The following is a 19,123-nucleotide window of genomic DNA, read 5'->3' on the forward strand; positions in this document are numbered from 1 at the left end:
CTGTGCCAGTGTCACCTCCTGTCTTTGTCACCTCCTGTGCCAGTGTCACCTGCTGTGCTAGTGTCACAGGTTACGGTGTCACTGCCCAAGGGCAGTGGGTCAGTGCCCTGCTGTGCCAGTGTCACCTTCTGTCTTTGTCACCTCCAGTGCCAGTGTCACCTGCTGTGCCAGTGCAGTGTCACAGGTTACGGTGTCACTGCCCGAGGGCAGTGGGTCAGTGCCCTGCAGTGCCAGTGTCACCTTCTGTCTTTGTCACCTCCTGTGCCAGTGTCACCTGCTGTGCCAGTGTCACAGGTTACGGTGTCACTGCCCAGGGGCAGTGGGTCAGTGCCCTGCTGTGCCAGTGTCACCTCCTGTCTTTGTCACCTCCTGTGCCAGTGTCACCTGCTGTGCCAGTGTCACAGGTTACAGTGTCACTGCCTGAGAGCAGCGGGTCGGTTCCCTCCTGTGTCAGTGTCACCTCCTGTCTTTGTCACCTCCTGTGCCAGTGTCACCTGCTGTGCTAGTGTCACAGGTTACGGTGTCACTGCCCAAGGGCAGTGGGTCAGTGCCCTGCTGTGCCAGTGTCACCTCCTGTCTTTGTCACCTCCTGTGCCAGTGTCACCTGCTGTGCCAGTGCAGTGTCACAGGTTACGGTGTCACTGCCCGAGGGCAGCGGGTCGGTTCCCTCCTGCCACACTCATTGGGAGAGGTGGGCCAGCCCCGCAGGGCTGCAGTGGAGCCTGTCCTGTTGTTGGGGCATTCCCTGCTCCCGCCCTGGCCAGAGGGGCTGGAAGGATGGAGGCAGGCGGCGCGGGGGCTGTGCAGCCCTGCTGCGGGCTCTCGCAGCCCGCTCTGTGCCGGCACCAGTTCGCTCTGGGATCCCGAGGGATGTGCTTTGGGGGGGCTGGGCGGCGGCGGGGCTTTGGGGCTCACAGGTGCGTGTGTGTGTCCCCAGGTGGCAGAGGTGATGTTCCCAGCAGCAGAGGGCACGGCGCTGGAGCTGCCGCGGCTGCGGAGCCTGGACGCGCGGGAGGTGACGGTCCGGACGCTCTCTGCGCAAGGGGAGTCCGTGGACTCTTCTGTTGCTGCCATTCCATCTGACCTCCTGGTGCCTCCAACCCCTCACCCCAGAACTGCTCCCAAATCTAAGCCATTAGCAAGTGCCGGAGCCCCAGAAACCAAAGAAGAACATTTAGGCCCACACCTAAAGAGGGATGAGTCGTGGGAGCAGACTCGCTCGGTGTCCCCTGCCCACGGACACATGCTGGAGCCACCCAGTTTCCACGGCCCGCTCCAGGGGAGGAGATCTCCGTCCCCCAACAGAATCCTCCCCCAGCCTCAAGGCACTCCAGTCCCCAACACCGTCGCAAAAGCCATGGCAAGAGAAGCTGCACAACGAGTGGCAGAGAGCAGCAGGGTAAAGGCAAACTCCTTCCTCAGGCTTTTTTGGGCTGCCTTGTTCAGTGTGACGCTTGCCATCGGAGCTTTTTCATCACGTGCTTTAAGGAGCGGGCAGCCGTTCCCAAACTCTGAAGAGCCTGAGCTTGAGAAGCAGTGTGCTGGAATTCTGGGCTCACAGATCCCAGCTGTGTCCGCTGTCGTGGCTCCACAGGGAATTTTACGTATTTGCCCTTCTCAGTGCTGCATTTTCACAGGTGTTTGCAGCTTCTCCTCACTGCAGCTCCTCCTGGAGTGTCCCTGCCCAAGGACACCCCTGCTTTGGGCACCACGGTGTCCCATGGCTGCTGCCCTGACTCCCATCTGTGCCACGTAATTTAAATCCCACACTTGGGGCTCCGGGGTCGGTACAGCTGACGTGGATGCATCCTGACAACGTGCTGTGGGTTTTCCACACAAATATGCAGTATTTAAGTACTCCCAGTGCCCTGGGCAGTTACTTTCTCATCACAAGCTGCTCACAGTGTTACTTCCTGCAAGCTGAGGTGTCACTTATTTCATACATTTTCGTGGTCCTTCATCTGGCAATCATCAGTTATGCACAGTTTTTAGTCTCCCATTGTATCTCCAAAATAACTCCATTAATTCTGACGGTTCACACATGTCTTAACAGCCCCAGCTCCTCCACTATTCCTGCTTTGGGATGCATTTGATACAGTGGGTAAATTGAGCCTTTGAGAAGCTGAATAATTCTGGCTCAATGAGGTCTGATAAATGCATAAATATGCATCTGTATATATCTCCCTTTCTTTATAAATAAAGAAGACTGGAATGTAATAGAGGGAGAAAAGGCAATTGGTTTCTTTGGCCCTATGAGGTCAAAGTTGGTTTAAGAACCATAAGGGAAAAAAACCAGAAATACTTTTTCTGGCTTGGAAAATTGCTGACATAACATGTGCTCTGAACCACGTTTGATTACATTAGTTTAAGTGATGCTTGAAATGCTTTATTCAGGAATCTGGACAGAAGCTTATAGACTAATTAATTCTAAATGTAATCAAATCCTGCCAGGGATATTTGTCACGTTTAGTCCCCTGTGGTATAAATTCTTCACTCATGCACTGCAGCAAGTGCTGCAGAAGGAGCTGTGTGCCTGCCCCTGCCCTGCTCCAGCCTCTCGGTGGCTGCTGAGAGCTGTCACCAGAGCCAGCAGGGATTACTGCGGCCAGGAGGAACAGAGCAAGAGCCCACAGCCTCATTCTGGGGCTTTTTTTGTTCTGAGGTCAAAAATGCCCTCGTGGTTGATCATCCCCTGCCTGTGCCAGGGGAAAGGAGTCTCTGCTGGCAGCCCCTGACGCAGGGCACTGAGAATTTTGCTGAGTGGCACAGGGAGGAGAGCTGGCAGCTCAGCTGATAAACACATGGAACCGGGCAATTGTTTAGGAGTGAGGGTGATAGAACAGGCAAAAACTTCTTGAAAAACTCCTCCAAGGTTCCACCCAGGGGAAACTGACAGTGCTTTAGCCCGTGAGCGCACGGATGCCGTGTGCTTGGGTGTTCAGCCTTGCCCTTTGTGCCATTAATTTAAATCGACTGGCAAGGATCCCGGGGGTGCAGAGGCCTCTGCTGACGGCTCTGTTGTGCCTCTGTTGCCCCGTCAGATGGAGAGGAGGAGCATCTTCAGCGAGAGGAGCAGCGCCGCCCCGTACTCCGATGAGGAGGAGGATGGTTACGACTCCCCCAAGGTCAAGCGCAGGGGAGCGTCCGTCGATGATTTCCTGAAAGGGTCAGAACTTGGGAAGCAAGTGAGTGTCCTGGCTTTGTTCCTGTGTCAGGTGTTCAGGGAGTGTTTTGTGCAGGTCACCTGTGGGGCTGTGGCTGTGTGGGGCCGAGCCCTGGGCAGGGGCTGCTCCTGGGGCTGGCAGCGCTCCGGGCTTGGCACGGGGGTGTCCCGAGCACCCTCGCTTCCAGGGGCTGCAGACTGAGCAAATGAAGGTGGCACTTACGGAAAAGGTGCCTGGGCTGTGCTCTCTGTGTTCTGGGCCTTTTCTGTGTGAGGTGCATGGGAGAACCTGCTGTGGGACAGGGGAAGGGGGAAGGATTCCTGTGTGCCGTGAGGGCATGGCCTGGGACCTGATACCCCAAAAAACAGGGTGCAGGATTGGCTCCAAGGAATGCAACAGGGGCTGCCAGAAGAGTTTTGCACAACTGCACAGCTTTTAGTCTGATCCCGCTGAAAACAAATATTAAATCATTTATTACATTACTTTCAAGAGAGATGTAAATTCTAGAAAAGAGATGATTTTTTTAATGTCTTGGCATAGTGTAAAAAACTTCAGTCAAAGACCTGACCTCCTGTGTGGAGGGTCTGCAATGGTGGTAGTATGCTGCAAGAATGCAATAGTGATCACTCCTAAATTATAATGTGATGTAACAAACAGCTGCGAAGAACAGATGAGATGTGAATTATCCTAAGGCCTTTACAGTTTGGTCAGCAATCCACTGGTGCATGAAGGAGCTCTCTAATCAGGGGAGTTTAATCAAGACTAAAACCAGGTTTGGTGCTGTGAATGGGGATGTCCTTTTTTGTATCACCTGGCACTGAGACTGGATTTCTTGAATTACGATCACAAATGGGCAAACCAGAATCTCCCCACGGTGTCTCCCCCCGAGCAGAGCCCAGGCTCGTGGTGGTGCCCCGTGTGCCAGCCCAGCCCCAGGAGCGCTCGGGCTAGCCGGGATTATCGGCTTTAGCCGCACTAAGGTTCCTCCTCACCTTCTCCCAGGCTCACTACTGCCACGGGGACGAGTACCACACGGAGAGCAGCCGGGGCTCGGACCTGTCGGACATCCTGGAGGAGGATGAGGAGGAGCTCTACTCCGAGATGCAGCTGGAGGAGGGCGGCCGGCGGCGCCTCAGCCTCACCTCGCACGGCACGCTCAAGGTGAGGGATGGATGGGCACCGTGCCCTGGGGCTGCCTCCAGAGCCTGCCTTCCTTCCTTCCTTCCTTCCTTCCTTCCTTCCTTCCTTCCTTCCTTCCTTCCTTCCTTCCTTCCTTCCTTCCTTCCTTCCTTCCTTCCTTCCTTCCTTCCTTCCTTCCTTCCTTCCTTCCTTCCTTCCTTCCTTCCTTCCTTCCTTCCTTCCTTCCTTCCTTCCTTCCTTCCTTCCTTCCTTCCTTCCTTCCTTCCTTCCTTCCTTCCTTCCTTCCTTCCTTCCTCCTCCCTCCCTCCTCCCTCCCTCCCTCCCTCCCTCCCTCCCTCCCTCCCTCCCTCCCTCCCTCCCTCCCTCCCTCCCAGCATGAGGGACCCTGCAGAGCAGCAAAACCCACCCTGTCACGGAGAATTAGATTTGGGATGCGTTAATGCGTTTATTTCCTTCTTTTTTGCATTGTTTGATAGATAAACTTTGGACTGACTATTTTCCTATATGTGATTGTTGCAGTTGCAATTTCTGTTCTGTGTCTGGGGACCTTCCCCTTGTCTCTGTGGGGATGCACTGCATGTGCTACCCTGAAAACGAGTTGTTTCTGAGAAAGGAGATTTGTAAAAACTTCTAAAACAGCTGATTTTTTCCTGTGTGAGTGGTTTGTCCGTGTATCCAGTGCTGGTCCCATCCCTGCCACAGGCTTAAAGCATTCTGTAAGAATGGGAGTGGTTTCAGCTTAGTTTGATCTGTGCTTTATCAGAACTCCCTGTGCCCTGAATATCAGGGAATCACCAGAGAGAGTGGGAGATGTATTCCCGAAATACTGCTTCAGTACAGGAATATTCATCGTGAGAAACAACTTCAGTAGGACAAGTACAGCACATGCAGAGCACTAAACACACCCAATACTCAGTATGTATTTGCCATATTGTATTTGTACATGTAAGTTGTATTGGCTTCTTTATGTGTGTAGGAATTGCACAAACTGTGTTTCCTTAGGAAGCGCAAACCCACAGATTCACTTTTTCCCAGTAGATGGTTGTTAAACTAAAATCAGTACTATTTTCTCATGCATACAAGAATTCTGACCGTTCCTATGAGTGCTTTCATGTCCTGTAAATTCAGTCCTTTTATTCTGATAGTCTGCAATGAGACAGGTGCTTTTCCAGAAGAAGAAATTATTGGTGTTTCTATTGCTGCACCAACGTAAAGGTTGAAAAGCTAAATCCTTCTGTATGCCTCTTCTGTCCCCTTCCCCTGGCAAAAAGAACAATCCCAAGACCATTCTTGTTCTCTATGCATCAGAAGGTATATTTACTTCTTGGATTTAAATCAGTATTATCAGTGTTGATAGTGAGAAGGTTCCAGAACCTTAACTGGTGTAGGAAATAATTTTTGACCTGCTGAGGTTTACAGGCTTCTCTTGATGTCTCTTCTCTCTATCTAAACTGTGATAGTCCACGCTCACTGATCTTTTTTCCACTTCAGTGGCACTTTATCTCTAGTTTCACTGGTGTTACACATGTTTTAAAAATAAAGGAAAAGAGGTGAGACAGTCTAAAGTAACTTGGGAAGTTCCCTCAGCCTGAAAGAGGACAATGCCCAAACACAGCTGGGTTTGGAATGCTCAGGGAGAGATGTCCCTGAAATCTCCAGGATGATCTGTTGTTATTTACGGGTGCTGTTGAGGCCAGAGGTGCCCCTGATCTGGGCATTAAGCACAAGGAGAGATGATCTCCGTGCTGCAGAATCAATAAATCCTGGCAGCCAGCTCCTCCTGCCCTGTGCTCCCTTCCCTCTGCCCAGAGCCCAGCCCAGCCTCTGGGGATTCTTTGTCAGACCAACCTGTGTTTTGTGGAAATGGAACAGGAAAAGTGCCAAATGTATCTGGCATGTCCAGAACGCTTATTTTTCCCAGGATGGGATAGGTTTTACCTGCTTCTGGCATAGAGACTTTAGCTTCTGCTCACAGGCTGACTTCCAAGCTCTGGTTTTATATACAAGGTCATGATGAGAGATTTGGTGGCAGTGCAGACCCGGGGGCCTCAGAGAGCAGCCTGTGTCCCAGGGGGCTTTCCCTGGAAGGCAGGCTTGAAAAATGGTGCAGGTCTTTTAGAATTTCAGAGAGGAAACCAGAACTCCTGTAATGCTGGCTGTGGAATAGCTCTACTCTGACAGGAGAGTGAAGATACTGACTACCTCTATAAAAAGCTTTAAGAGATGCAAAGCAAGGAGGCTGCTAGGGCAGAGCTGTTGTCCCCAGATGTGGGTTCTGGTTGCAGAGAATATCAGATGGCAGCTTGGCATGGGCCAAGGAAGGAGTTTAATGCCGTCCTCACTCACCCTGCTGGAACCTGGATGTGGCTTCCATTGCTCCGTTTCAAATGCACGAGTTTATTCCCGTTAAGAGCATCACTCGGTCGTTTGTACTGACCTCTCGTGTTGGATCTGGCACCCAGCAACTTCTTAATCGCATCTTTATTTTTCACAGCTCCTCATTCAAAGCATGACATCCTTTTCACTATATAAGCTGCATGTTTTACGTTTGCCATTGCTCTAAAACTAATTCTGTCTTTATTTTTCTTTTCTCCCTTTTCCCTCCCATTTTATTTTTGTCACACGCTCTTTGTTCCCTGTCTGGTTTTTAACATTACATAAATCTTAAGGAGTACGATAAGAATAGGACCACTGGAGCCCCCTTTTCGGAGCAGCCTGACTTTCCCCAGCACACACACCACAGTAAAAGGCTTTTCAGTATTCCAGAAGTGGCCGAAGAGGACGGGGAGCACTCGGAACTGCTCTACAAGCAGGGTTTAGGTACGGCCTGTAAAAAGAACCCCAGGATAGCGGGAGGCTCTCGATCCCGCAGGGCCGGAGCTGCGGAGCAGCAGCACAGCCCGCGGTACCCGGCCAGGCGCAGGACGGCCCCGGGCCCGGAGGAGCGAGGATGCGCGGCCAGACAGCCCCTGGCCCGGAGCCCCGACAGCGGGCTGGACTGCGGCAGCGAGGAGGAGGAGGGCTGGAACAGGGGCACACAGAGCCGGGACAGCGAGGGACAGACCTGGAACAGGGTCACACACGGCCGGGACGGCGAGGGACAGACCTGGAACAGGGGCACACACGGCCGGGACAGCGAGGGACAGACCTGGAACAGGGTCACACATGGCTGGGACAGAGAGGGAGAGACCTGGAACAGGTGCAGACCCCCATGGGGCAGCGAGGGAGAGGAGCCCCGGTTCGGGGTCAGACGCTCCTGGAACAGTGAGGAAGAGGAGCCCCAGCACAGGGTCAGACAATCCCGGAGCAGTGAGGAAGAGGAGCCCCGGCACAGGGTCAGACACAGCTGGGGCAGTGAGGAAGAGGAGCCCCGGCACAGGATCAGACGCTCCTGGAACAGTGAGGAAGAGGAGCCCCGGTTCGGGGTCAGACACAGCTGGGGCAGTGAGGAAGAGGAGCCCCGGTTCGGGGTCAGACCCTCCCGGGGCAGTGAGGAGGAGGAGCCCCGGTGCGGGTGCGGTCCCCGGGCACACACACAGCCCTGCCCCTGCCGGAGGCGGCCGCTGCCGGCCCGCAGGAGAGCCCTGACCAGGCAGAGCAGCATCGAGGAGGATTGCGGGGAGCTCCCCTGGCCGGGGCAGCCCGGGGGCGAAGAGGCCGAGGCCGGCTCGGGGAGGAAGGCCGGAGCTCCGAGGGGCGCCAGAGCAGAGCGTTTGTGTAACGGAGAAGGGCAGGGGGGCTGGAAGAGCGACCCCAAACCGGCTGGCTCTAGGGCAGCCGCTGTCCCTGCAAAGCCACCCCACAGAGATGCAGAAGACTCTCTGGTGTGTGAAGTATCTTCCTTTAACATCTGCTTGCCAAATCAGTCTCTTCTCTATAATCATTGCTTTTTTGGTTCTTTTTCTTTTTGTTGTTCTTTCTTTTTTTTCCAAATTGATTTTTAAAGTCCATCCTTTGGACCCATCTGCTGCATTTCCCCCCCCCCCCCCCCTTTTTTTTTTTTTTTTTTTTTTTTTCTTCCCCATTCGTTTTTGTTTATTGCTCTGCATTTTCGTTTATGGTCCTCTTCTGTGTCATGCTGAAATCAGATTAATTTGCTTGGCGATGATTTTCCCCCAGAAGAAATTACAATAATGGCTGCTTTTATTAAAGGACAACTGAATCTAAATTTTAATTAAGGGTTAGCTGAACTATAATTTTTCCAAAAGATTGCTTTTCTTTATTTTGCCCATCTGAATGTTGCTTTAAAAAAAAAAAAAAAAAAAAAAAACAAAACAAAAAAAAAAAACAACCCCAAAAAAACCCCCACAAGCCAACAAAACAATAAACCAAAAACAAACCCAACAAAAAAAAACCCCTGCATTTTTAATTGGAGAAATGTTTCATCATCAGTATTTTTTAATTTTTATTTTTATTATTGTCAAATAATTCATTTCATCGTGTTGTTTTTATTCATCTCATTCCCAGAATTTTCAGGGTATGCTCTTTATCATGGAACATCTCAAGAGAAGAATCAAGATTCTCCCCCAGTGTGACAGTGACCCAGATTTTTGGAGTCACGGCTTCATCATTTTCATTTTCTGCCTTCTCTCTGCACTGTCACCACTTTGCCGTCCTTTTTAGACCATCTCTTGTTGCCTTTGAAGTTGCAGACTGCATCTCTGCGGGAGGATGCAGGCACAGAGCTGCTTCCACAGGGGCCGGGGCCGTCCCACATCTTCCGAGGGTGCTCTGCACCATCTTGCCTCTTTGCATTTCTGTCCATTAACGTCCAGAGGAGCCTCCAGGTGTGAGGGACGCGTCCCCAGAGACCAGAACCGGTCCTTTACCCTCTGTCTGCAGCATCCCGGAGCTCCAGCTGCACCCTGCCGCGTTCCGGAGCGGAGCGGAGCGGAGCAGGGCTGGGCAGCGCAGAGCAGAGCAGAGCAGAGCAGAGCAGAGCAGAGCAGGGCTCAGCCGCTGCTCCCGGAGCGTCCCGGCTGGGCTGAGATGATCCCGCTCCCGGCCGTGCTGAGCGCGCTGCCTTCGTGCCGGTGACTGCGGGGTGACCTCTGGAGAGCTCCGGGGTGCGGCCGGCCGCGGGCAGAGCGGGCCGTGCCCGTGCGGAGCGGCCGCATCCTGCATCCTGCGCCCCCCGAGCCCCTGCACAGCCCCGGGGCTGCCCCTGCCGCTCGTCAGGACACGCCAACGCCACCTCAGCAGCAACGACAAAGGCAAAAGAATATTGCAAAAATTATTCTTTTCTTTCTGTTCTGGTGTGTGTGACTGCCGGTTGCAAAACTCTGCCATGAATCAGGGAACCATTTTTTTTTATTATTTTTTTTTATTTTTTTTTTTCTCCTTTCGCAGGTCTGCCAGGCAGCAGTACTCACTCTTCAGCTAACCTTTGAGTTAAAAACTAGGTTTGGTTGCCTTTAGAGCTTACGCTTCCAAACGCGATGGACCCGGTCGATGTCCAGCCGCGTAACCACGGCGCTGACTGAGCTCTTCTCCGTGTCCCTGTTTTTCAGCTTTTAGGGAACCCAGCCTCTGCGGGACGGCCGGACAGGGTGGAGCACGCAGGGCGGAGGTCCTCGCACGGCAGCGCGGTGCCGCAAAGGTCTCGGCCCATCTTGGTCCCTTCCATGGGTTAGTTGGACAGATCCGTGCATCTCTGTTCTTGGCAGCCTCGGGGTTGGCAAGGAAATCCTTCAGCGCCCCGAAGGGCAGCTCCTCGTGCGGAGCCAGGCCGCTTCACCTGGGCTGGGCTGAGGGCAGGGGCGTGCTGGGGCTCCCAGGTGTGAGCTGGCACCGCCAGAGCTCTCCGTCGCTTTAGTGCCCGCTGCGGATCGCTGAACCCTGCTGGGGCTCGGCTACAGCGGGAGCCCAGCTCGGGAGGAATCTGCTGGCAGCTTCACTGGTGGTCTGTGAAATCGGTGTGGACAGCCAGGGTCACCCAGCCCTGCGTGCTGCCACTCGTCTGCCATCGTTCTGTACTCTCATGCCGTGCTCTTGGCTACTTTTTCCATTAATTTATGGCAAACTCTTGCAAACCTAACAAAAATGGCTTTCCTGCGTGAGCTGTGCAAACATCAGTCTGGTGCAGGAGATCAGCCTGACTTCCAGAGCAGGTTTTATATGCTTTTTTAAAAAAAATAACAAAAAATAAAAAACCAAAACCAAAAAACCCCACACCACAACAAAAACCACCCACCAAGCTTTATAGGAGTGAGGTTTGGATTTTTTTTTTTTTCACTGAAATGCCAGTCATGTTTCAAATATTAGCTGGGATAGCTGGATGGTGAGGCCAGCCTGCATGACTGAATTGTTCTTTTCTGAACCTGCTTCCACAGATGGCTACGGTGGTCATGACCATCTTTCCCCAGACATTTATGAGGAATCTGAAACAGATCCTGGCACGGAGGATCTTTGCACTCGAATATTTGTTGCACTTTTTGACTACGACCCTCTGACCATGTCCCCGAACCCCGATGCCGCAGAGGAGGAGCTGCCTTTTAAGGAAGGACAGATCATCAAGGTGAGCCCTGGGCACAAAGGAGACAAAGGACAGTTTTACAAACAGCCTCTCCTTTGTGCCCTGGAGAAAGCCGCCCGTGCGATCAGAACCCGGGCGTTTTTCCTTCACAGGTTCGGGCTGGAAATCTCACTTGATCCCGTCATTAATATCGAGTGCTAACGGCTTAAAAATAACCACAAAATGGGCAAAAATCTCGAAGGTGCTGTCGATAGTTGGGGCCAGTTTTAAGTGAAGATTCAGGCTGGGCCCAGAAGGGTGACTCTGGAGCTCCCTGTGTCCGTTGTCACAACCCTGCAGGAGGAGCAGGTCAGAGAGGATCTCTGCTGCAAAGGAGCCCCAGCAGTGCTGGTGCTGCCCCAAACCTGAGCTGCTGCATTTTCCACAGGCTGGGCACTGCTAGCTAATGATGAGATAATGAACTTTAGATTAATTGAAGCCCTAAGTGGAGTGTTTCTGCTCCCCTTTTAAAGTTTTTAGTATTATCTTAAATAGTTTTTTTTGACTTTAATTGGAAAAGTACTTTCACATTTTTTTTTATGATTAAGGTAGCTGTTGATGCATTTACAGTTGTGCATGCATACAATTGAAAGGTAGAGATGCATTATCTTGAGTTATATTAAGTGCTTTTATTATTAGTCTATGGTTTTGATTTTTAGCTTTTATTTTGGTAATACTTTTGAAACTTGCTATTGACTAGTTTTTAATGTTAATAGAGGTGATTGCAGGGGTTGTTTTAGTTTCATTAAATTATTTGTTGTAGTGGTTATTTTATTTATTTTTTTTTGTTTGTTTGATGTACAGCACCCATGGCTGCCCAGGAGAGCTGGGCCGTGCCAGGAGCTGGGGCAGTTTACAAAAAAAAACCCCAAACCCAGTAATTTGAACATTGCCCATTTCAGAGACTAAACTGTGATTTAAGCTGTTAAAATCCTGACTGCCTTCCACTCCGTTGGGTTGGGCCCTAACACAAACATCTGTACCCAGCTCACAGTCTTTGTGCTGTTAAATACTTTGTTCAATGTTTCGCTTCCCTCACGTGTTACGTGGTCTATGCCAAAGAAAAAGAACTTGTTTAAGTTTCCTTTCCTCTGCAAGAATGTGCATTTCATTCAGGTAGTTTTTCTAAGCCATGTTTTTAAATTAAATCAAAAGGCAGTCACAGAGCTTAAGTGCATTATGTATGAGATAAGCATTTATGGAAATGTAAAAGTTGTTTGAATCAAATTAATAACATTTTGGCATAATTTTGCAAATATTTAATTTTGAATCTAGTACCATAATGATTCCATAAACACCAAGTAAACACGTGGCTCAGCACAGGGAGAAACTGATGGCTTTTAATGCACTTTGTCACTTTCGCTGCTAACAAAAAAAAAAAAAGTCTAAATTCTGCTTAAGTCACAAGTCAAATAAATGCAACAATTCCAGTTTTATAGCCTAAGTCAGAGCGGTCCAAAACTAATATAATTCCACATCTAAACTGCAGTTGTCATTAGGCTTGCACTAAAATTCCTCCATACTAAAACCTGCTTGACCAATATCATCATTCTCTGGATGCCAGGTTTATGGGGACAAAGACGCTGATGGATTTTACCGTGGAGAAACCTGTGCAAGAATTGGCCTTATCCCGTGTAACATGGTCTCTGAGATACAAGCAGACGACGAGGAGATGATGGATCAGCTTCTGAAGCAAGGTTTCCTTCCTTTGAACACTCCAATTGAGAAAATCGGTGAGAGAAAACGCAGACATCGCACGTCAGACCCTCGGGTCTCTTCACTTGGCTTCTCCCACGTCACCCCCTGGTTTTATGCAGATTTATCTACATTTTTACAGTCATTTACGGCCCCAGGGGACACACTCTGTGCCAGTGTCGGGATGACTTTATGCAGCTAATATTTATACAGCTTTATACAGCTAATATTTATGCAACTTTATACAGCTAATATTTATACAACTTTATACAGCTAATATTCATACAACTTTATAGCACCAATATTTAATCTTAGTACATCACCTGCTGCAAATGGGGACCTGCAGCTTCACCGCTCCACTTGTTACTTTCTTTGTGGTTTTTTTTTCTGAACTTTTTCTGAAATATTCCTGAAATATTTCTGGGCTCAGAAGAGGATCCCTGAGCTGTGGAGTCCGCTGTGCACAGCGGGCTGGGGGTTCTGTGCCTTGGCATAAAGAGAGGCAGACCAGTGTTAATTATTATTTAATGATGGCTAATGATTATTTCTGAGCTGTGTGTGGCCGCTCCTCTCTGTCAGTGGCTGTGGCCGTCGTGGCTTCGTGCAGCTGAGCTGGGAGAGGGCGAGAGCAGCGCAGGAGGGACTCGGGGAGCGCTTCGGGAATAGCTGTGGGAATGACTGGGAATAACTGGGAACACCTCGGGAATAGCTGTGGGAATGACTGGGAATAACTGTGGGAACACCTCGGGAATAGCTGTGGGAATGACTGGGAATAGCTGTGGGAATGACTGGGAATAACTGTGGGAACACCTCAGGAATAGCTGTGGGAATAACTGGGAATAACTGTGGGAATGACTGGGAATAACTGTGGGAACACCTCGGGAATAGCTGTGGGAATGACTGGGAATAACTGTGGGAACACCTCGGGAATAGCTGTGGGAATAACTGGGAATGACTGTGGGAATAACTGTGGGAACACTTTGGGAACACTTTAGGGATAACTTTGGGAACACTTCGGGAACACTTTGGGGAACACTTTGGGAACATGTTGGGGATAACTTTGGGAACACTTTGGGATACTTTGTGAACACCTTGAGAACACTTTTGGAATACCTTGGGAGCACTTTGGGAACACTTTTGGAACACCTTGGGAACACTTTTGGGACACTTCTGGGATAACCTTGCTGCCCGTGCCCCGCAGAGCGCGGCCGGCGCGGCCGGCAGCAGCCGCTGACCACCAGGAGGATGGTGGCTCTCTACGACTACGACCCCAGGGAGAGCTCCCCCAACGTGGATGTGGAGGTAGGGCCAGAGCTGAGCCTGTTACCCTTTAAAATGGTCCTTTAGAATGTGCTTTGGTTTTGTTTCAACTGGTGAACTGTAGAACACTCGGGAATTTTCTAAAGGAGAAAGTGAATTTTGAAATATGTGGGACTCGGTGCTTTAGAACACAGCCAGGGTTGTTTTCTGTTTCTTACTGAAAATCTTTTTCTAAATTATGGTGTTTCAAAATAGTTTGGCCAACAAATCAAATAAATTGTGCTGCTGTATTGCAAAGATTTTGTTTGTTCTCTCTCCCATGACCACAGGAAATTAAAATTAATTTAAAACCCCGCCCTAATTGCATTTAAGCCGCAGACCATTAGAAGGAGCCCAGTGCACTGTGTGCTGATCAGAGTGGAGCTGCCCGTTGTGAAGGTTTTATTGAAGCCAATCCAGGACAGTTGCAGCGCAGGGCTGTCGTGCCCCAGGGGTTGGGCTGGGTGATGTGCAGAGGTTCCTGCCAGCCCCGATGCTGTGCTGGCACTCACAGCAGGGCCTGAGCCACGTCCCACCCTCAGCTGCTCCCTCTCCCCCAGCAGTGGCTCGGGGGCCCTTTGAAGCTGCGCAGATCAAAGCTCCAGCGCTCGTCCCGCCTGTCCAAGTCCCTGTGTTGGTCACAGGGGGCCCTGTGGGTGTCCACAGGGGCTGGGAGAGGTGCCAGCTTTAGCAAGCTGAGGAAAAAAACCCAAGGGGGAAAAAAAAAAAAAAAAAAAGAGATTTGGCTCTCGAAGATCAGTTCGGTTTCAGCAGTGTCTTAACATGAAGGAGTGGGGAGAAATCCAAATGGATTTTCTATGAGTAAAGAGGAGGTTGACCTTGGCCTGAGAGCTGCCTGTCCCTGCTCCTTCCCTGCAGGCCGAGCTGACCTTCTGCACTGGGGACATCATCACTGTCTTTGGTGAGATCGATGAAGATGGATTTTACTACGTAAGTTGGCTCTGCTGGGTCACCCCGAACTGCCCCCAGCTGCACCAAGCAGTTACCAAACACCAGCCTGGGGAGAGGGGGTGGGAATCTGTGAGCCCTCAGCGTCCCCAGGGACCTTAGACGAGAATTTCCTCTTCCTCGCCAGCTTGGAAACAGGCAAAAATATTTCCCAGCCCCCTTGGGAACCTGCAGGTGAGTAAATGAAGGCATTCACTGAACTTCCCTCTGCTCACAGGGTGAACTCAACGGGCAGAAGGGGCTGGTTCCTTCCAACTTCCTTGAAGAAGTGCCTGATGATGTTGAAGTCTTTCTCTCCGACGCACCCTTGCGCTACGTCCATGACACACCCATGAGATCGAAGGCAAAAAGGGTAAGCAACCCCCTAAGAAACACTTGAATCTTCATTTTCCATTTCATTCCCTCCCATGTATAACTTAGACATTACTTTTAACATTACTTTTAAATTCATTTGCCCATTTAAAATTATCTTTCGATATATTAAAAAAAAACCGTGATGAAAAGTGACTTTAGCCTTTGCCAGCTCGTTACATTTGTAAATGGAGAAACGAAATTGACTGTTTGATTGCAGTCATTACAGGACCGGCCATTATAATCTGAATTTAAGCAGCGCTTTCCTGGTGACAGTTATTTCCCAGAGCTTCTAAATTGCTCTTACTAAAAAAGTTCTTGTGCACGAAAGGCTGGTACCAGTGTTCCTCTAAATACAAACGGTAACCGCAGCTGTTGGACCGACAGTGGTGATCCCTTAATCCTTACAACCCTCTGTTCCAACTGGTGACAATTAATTGCTCAGAGACTTCTCTTTTATGAAAGAATTAATCGTGTTTAGAGTACCTCATTTTTGGTTTTGTTTCATCACTGCAATACTTTTCTATATTATATATTTTATATATATTTTTATTTCTTTGCTCATCTGCTTGGAAACAGAAGAAGAGTGTTCATTTCACACCTTAATAAGGCAATGTAGCCTTCACGTAAGTGAGCAACTGAAGATACCAATAGAGATTTCAATTAAAGCTACCTGGCTATCTAATGCAAGTCTTGAAACTTAATTGTGGGGGAAAAGAAAAGAAATATGTCTCCAAACCCCTTGGCCACAGAAGAACGGGCTGTAAGCCTTTACTGTACCCAGTCACGTCAGCTCCTTTCTTAGGAGACAAATCCTTTCGAGCAGGAACCCTCCCAAATCCATCCCACCTCCCTTTACCAAGGTCAGTGTTTGGAACATATTTCTTCCCGAGCTCAATGTTTATGTTTACATAGAGAGGAGAGTTTGATGTCTAACTACCCTACAAACAAAGCTGCATATTGCATTGCTAGCCAAGCTGGGATGTAAAAATTCCAAGCTCCCGTGTCAAGAGAAAAGCACAACAGCTCCAGCCCTTGCAGAAACAGCAGTGACGCTGGCACGGACGGCAGTTCACAAGGGGATAGTTGGTTCTGAAACTCACTACACTCAAACACAGCCACTTAAATTGTCTGCCTTAAAATGTGTTTTCCACAATCAATTATACCCCAGTTTGCCTAAGACCAACTATTCAGCACTTCTGATAAAAGCCCCTTCCTCTGGTACAATTTACTCGGATTTTTCCTAGCGAGTGTACGTTTGCAACATTAGCAACTGTTTGGTTTACCAATGCAATAAAAGTCTCGACCTGAAACATGCAGCTCACTGAATGAATGCATTAGACTCGATATCTGGTATCTTCAGGTGTACGTTGGGGTGCTTTACCAAGTTGTTTTGTTTTTTCGTTTGGTTTTTTGGTTTTTTTTTTTTCATTAGAGTTAGACCTTGATTTAAAATCAAAGTAGGCTTGAAGCCCCTTTGCTCAACTCACTGTTGCACAACAAGCCAGTAAATTGCTGATGTTTAACTGGAGCTCCAAGCTAGCAGGACTCCCAAAAGCATGGATTCTACTATGAAAATATCACCTTAATTGATAGCAACCATTCTGCAGCTGGGCACTGTAGCTAGGATAGGCTGAGCATACGTAATTTTAGCATTTTCATCCAAGTGCTTTTGATGACTGAACAGAAAAAAAAAAAAAGCTGTTCAAAATATTTAGGAATGCTGTCATCTAACAACCTCATAGCTGCAGCATACACATCAAGCGCTCAGGGCCTTTAAGCTTTCTTTGATTGCAATTAAGGTTCATTTTAGCTTTTTCTTTTTCCTTTTTTTTTTTTTTTCTTCTTTTTTTTTTTTTTAAAGCCAGTGTGCCATCTTCTCTAATCTGTACATAAAGTTTGCTAGCCAATTTTAAAGAAAAGGCATTTAAAGGACATAAAAAAAGTAAGTGACCATGTAGCATTTTAAGTAATTTCTTCTGAAAAGAGTTTGGCTTCTATAGATTGCTAATCTGCAGTAATTAACGCATTTGTTTTTCTTAAATCTATAGCTAAAAGTATCCCTCTCCATTTTAGTACTATCAGAGTACTGAAATGAAAAACCAAAGCCAGTTGGGTGGCTTTTGTGGCCAGAATTCTGGCAAAGCAAGTGTATCCAACTTTTCCTTTAAAAAGGTATAACCAAAACTGGGCTTGATTGGTGGGTTTTCTATTTCTATAATTTCTTTCTCCAAATTGATGTATTTTCCATAAGCCCACGCAGTATTTTAAGCCAGAGAGAAGAAAGAAACCGACCCTTTTGTTTAAGTGGGTGATGGGACAAGGGATGTTGCCAGGTTTCTTGCTGATGATGGCTTTGAAGCTTTCAAAGATTGAATAAATGATAACAATGTACCTAATAGGTTCCTCCTGAGAATACAGGTACACCCCGGAGAGCACCATCCCCCACAGCTCATCTCCATCCCGGGTCACCTCCGTCACCTGTGATGGGCTCTGGTAGTCCCGGGAGAGGCAGGGAAATGTCCTCGAAAAAGAAAAAGGGGCTGCTTTCCAAAGGCAAGAAACTGCTGAAAAAGCTTGGTGCAGTGAAATGAGTCATGTGCTCCTGGACAACTTGTAAAGCTTCCAGTCTGTGTACTTCTTTTTTTTTTTTTTTTTAAATCAAAACTAGGGCTTTCATGACTATGCAGTACTTTACCAGACCTTTGCATTTTTAACACTGACATCAATAGAATCATGTGAATTGCTTAATCAAAACAGCAAGAAAAAAAAAGGGAAGTGCATTTGTTGTTGAAAAAAACATTTTTTAAAAAGTAAAAAAACAAACAACAACAAACAAAAAGTTGTGGGATTAAGGCCAGAAGAACATGGTTTTATTGGAAGTCAACTCAACACCTGCAACTCCATTGGAAAAATCTCAGCCTTTAACCACGAGTGGGGGGAGAAAACTCTCTTCACTGATTGCTAGTTCAGAGAGATCACCCCCTGTACCCAGTCATTAGCATTAACAAAAATGGTCTTGAAACTCCTAGTTGAATCAGCCTTGATGTTTTGCCTTATTAATGCACAATGATTTGTACTGTCTAATAAATATGCAGCGTATCCGGTGTATGTAGTGTGGATTCAGCTGTCTCCATCCTCCCTCCACCCCGTGATTTCAGGTCAATACTGTTACTGACCCCATCCCATGTCTGATGAGCTCCTGGGAGTGTGGAAGTGCTGTGCTAAACGCTTGGGTTTTAGTTTTTGCTTCCCCCGTAAATCCAAACCCTTGTACTGATTTGTCATTCTCACTCCACTGGGATCAGGCAGTGTAAGTTACTCAGAAGCTCACCCTGTTTCAACCATCCACCCTCCAGTTTTGGGGCTCCTGGTTCACTGTTCTGAGCTACTGGGGAAAAAAAAAAAACCCAAACTCCACACCAAAAGCCCTTTCTTTTCTCCCCCAGTTACTTATTTTGCTGTGGAGGTTCAGTCCTAGGTGAAAAGGCATTTTCAGACTGCTGCTGTCAGATTCAGGCTGCAGTGTGAAGTGCAAGGACAAACTGTGCCAGCCACAGCCCGTAAGGAGGCTGCGCCAGGCTCGACTCAAATCACACCTGCAATATTGGCATATCACGAAAAACAACCCCACACACTGATGGCAGTCATTGGCTGTTACTATTTTGTAATTCTTGTCCATTTGTAAATTGTTTTTACTGTTTATACATACTTTTCAGACTGCCTTTCTTTTTGTAATTTACGGAAGGTTTATAAACGAATGATCAAAGCTTCCCCATTGTGTCTTCAGATAACGATGTAAATTACTGTAAAATACCGTGTGCTAGATTATAACATTTAATTGAAGAAAATAACTGGCCTACATTTGTGGTAAAGTACTGTGTGGGTGTGTGCATGTGTACAATGGTTGTGTATTATATTTTATATAAATAAATAATTTGATATTTTGTAGAGTGCAGTACGTTTCATAAATCCAGTGACAGCTGCTGGC

The 19,123-nt window shown here is 48.4% G+C and overlaps 1 protein-coding gene across 4 annotated transcripts in view; it reads left to right on the forward strand.

The window, feature by feature from the left end:
* Window positions 1–19,036, forward strand: part of RIMBP2 (RIMS binding protein 2) — an 85,658-nt gene extending 66,622 nt beyond the window's left edge. For 3 of the 4 annotated variants that reach the window (XM_058422846.1, XM_058422847.1, XM_058422848.1), the window contains 10 exons: window positions 938–1,399; window positions 3,042–3,185; window positions 4,167–4,325; window positions 9,815–9,932; window positions 10,637–10,821; window positions 12,383–12,551; window positions 13,715–13,815; window positions 14,692–14,763; window positions 14,999–15,133; window positions 17,535–19,036. In XM_058422846.1, coding sequence (XP_058278829.1) covers window positions 938–1,399; window positions 3,042–3,185; window positions 4,167–4,325; window positions 9,815–9,932; window positions 10,637–10,821; window positions 12,383–12,551; window positions 13,715–13,815; window positions 14,692–14,763; window positions 14,999–15,133; window positions 17,535–17,726 — 1,737 coding nt within the window. In that variant the 3' untranslated portion in view covers window positions 17,727–19,036. Of the gene's footprint in view, window positions 1–937; window positions 1,400–3,041; window positions 3,186–4,166; window positions 4,326–9,814; window positions 9,933–10,636; window positions 10,822–12,382; window positions 12,552–13,714; window positions 13,816–14,691; window positions 14,764–14,998; window positions 15,134–15,711; window positions 15,759–17,534 lie in introns of all 4 variants that reach the window. The other variant, XM_058422845.1, reaches the window with a different exon arrangement.
* Window positions 19,037–19,123: the final 87 nt, after the last annotated feature.

Source organism: Hirundo rustica, chromosome 17 (assembly GCF_015227805.2).
Source record: "Hirundo rustica isolate bHirRus1 chromosome 17, bHirRus1.pri.v3, whole genome shotgun sequence".
In the NCBI taxonomy this organism is placed as follows: domain Eukaryota; kingdom Metazoa; phylum Chordata; class Aves; order Passeriformes; family Hirundinidae; genus Hirundo; species Hirundo rustica.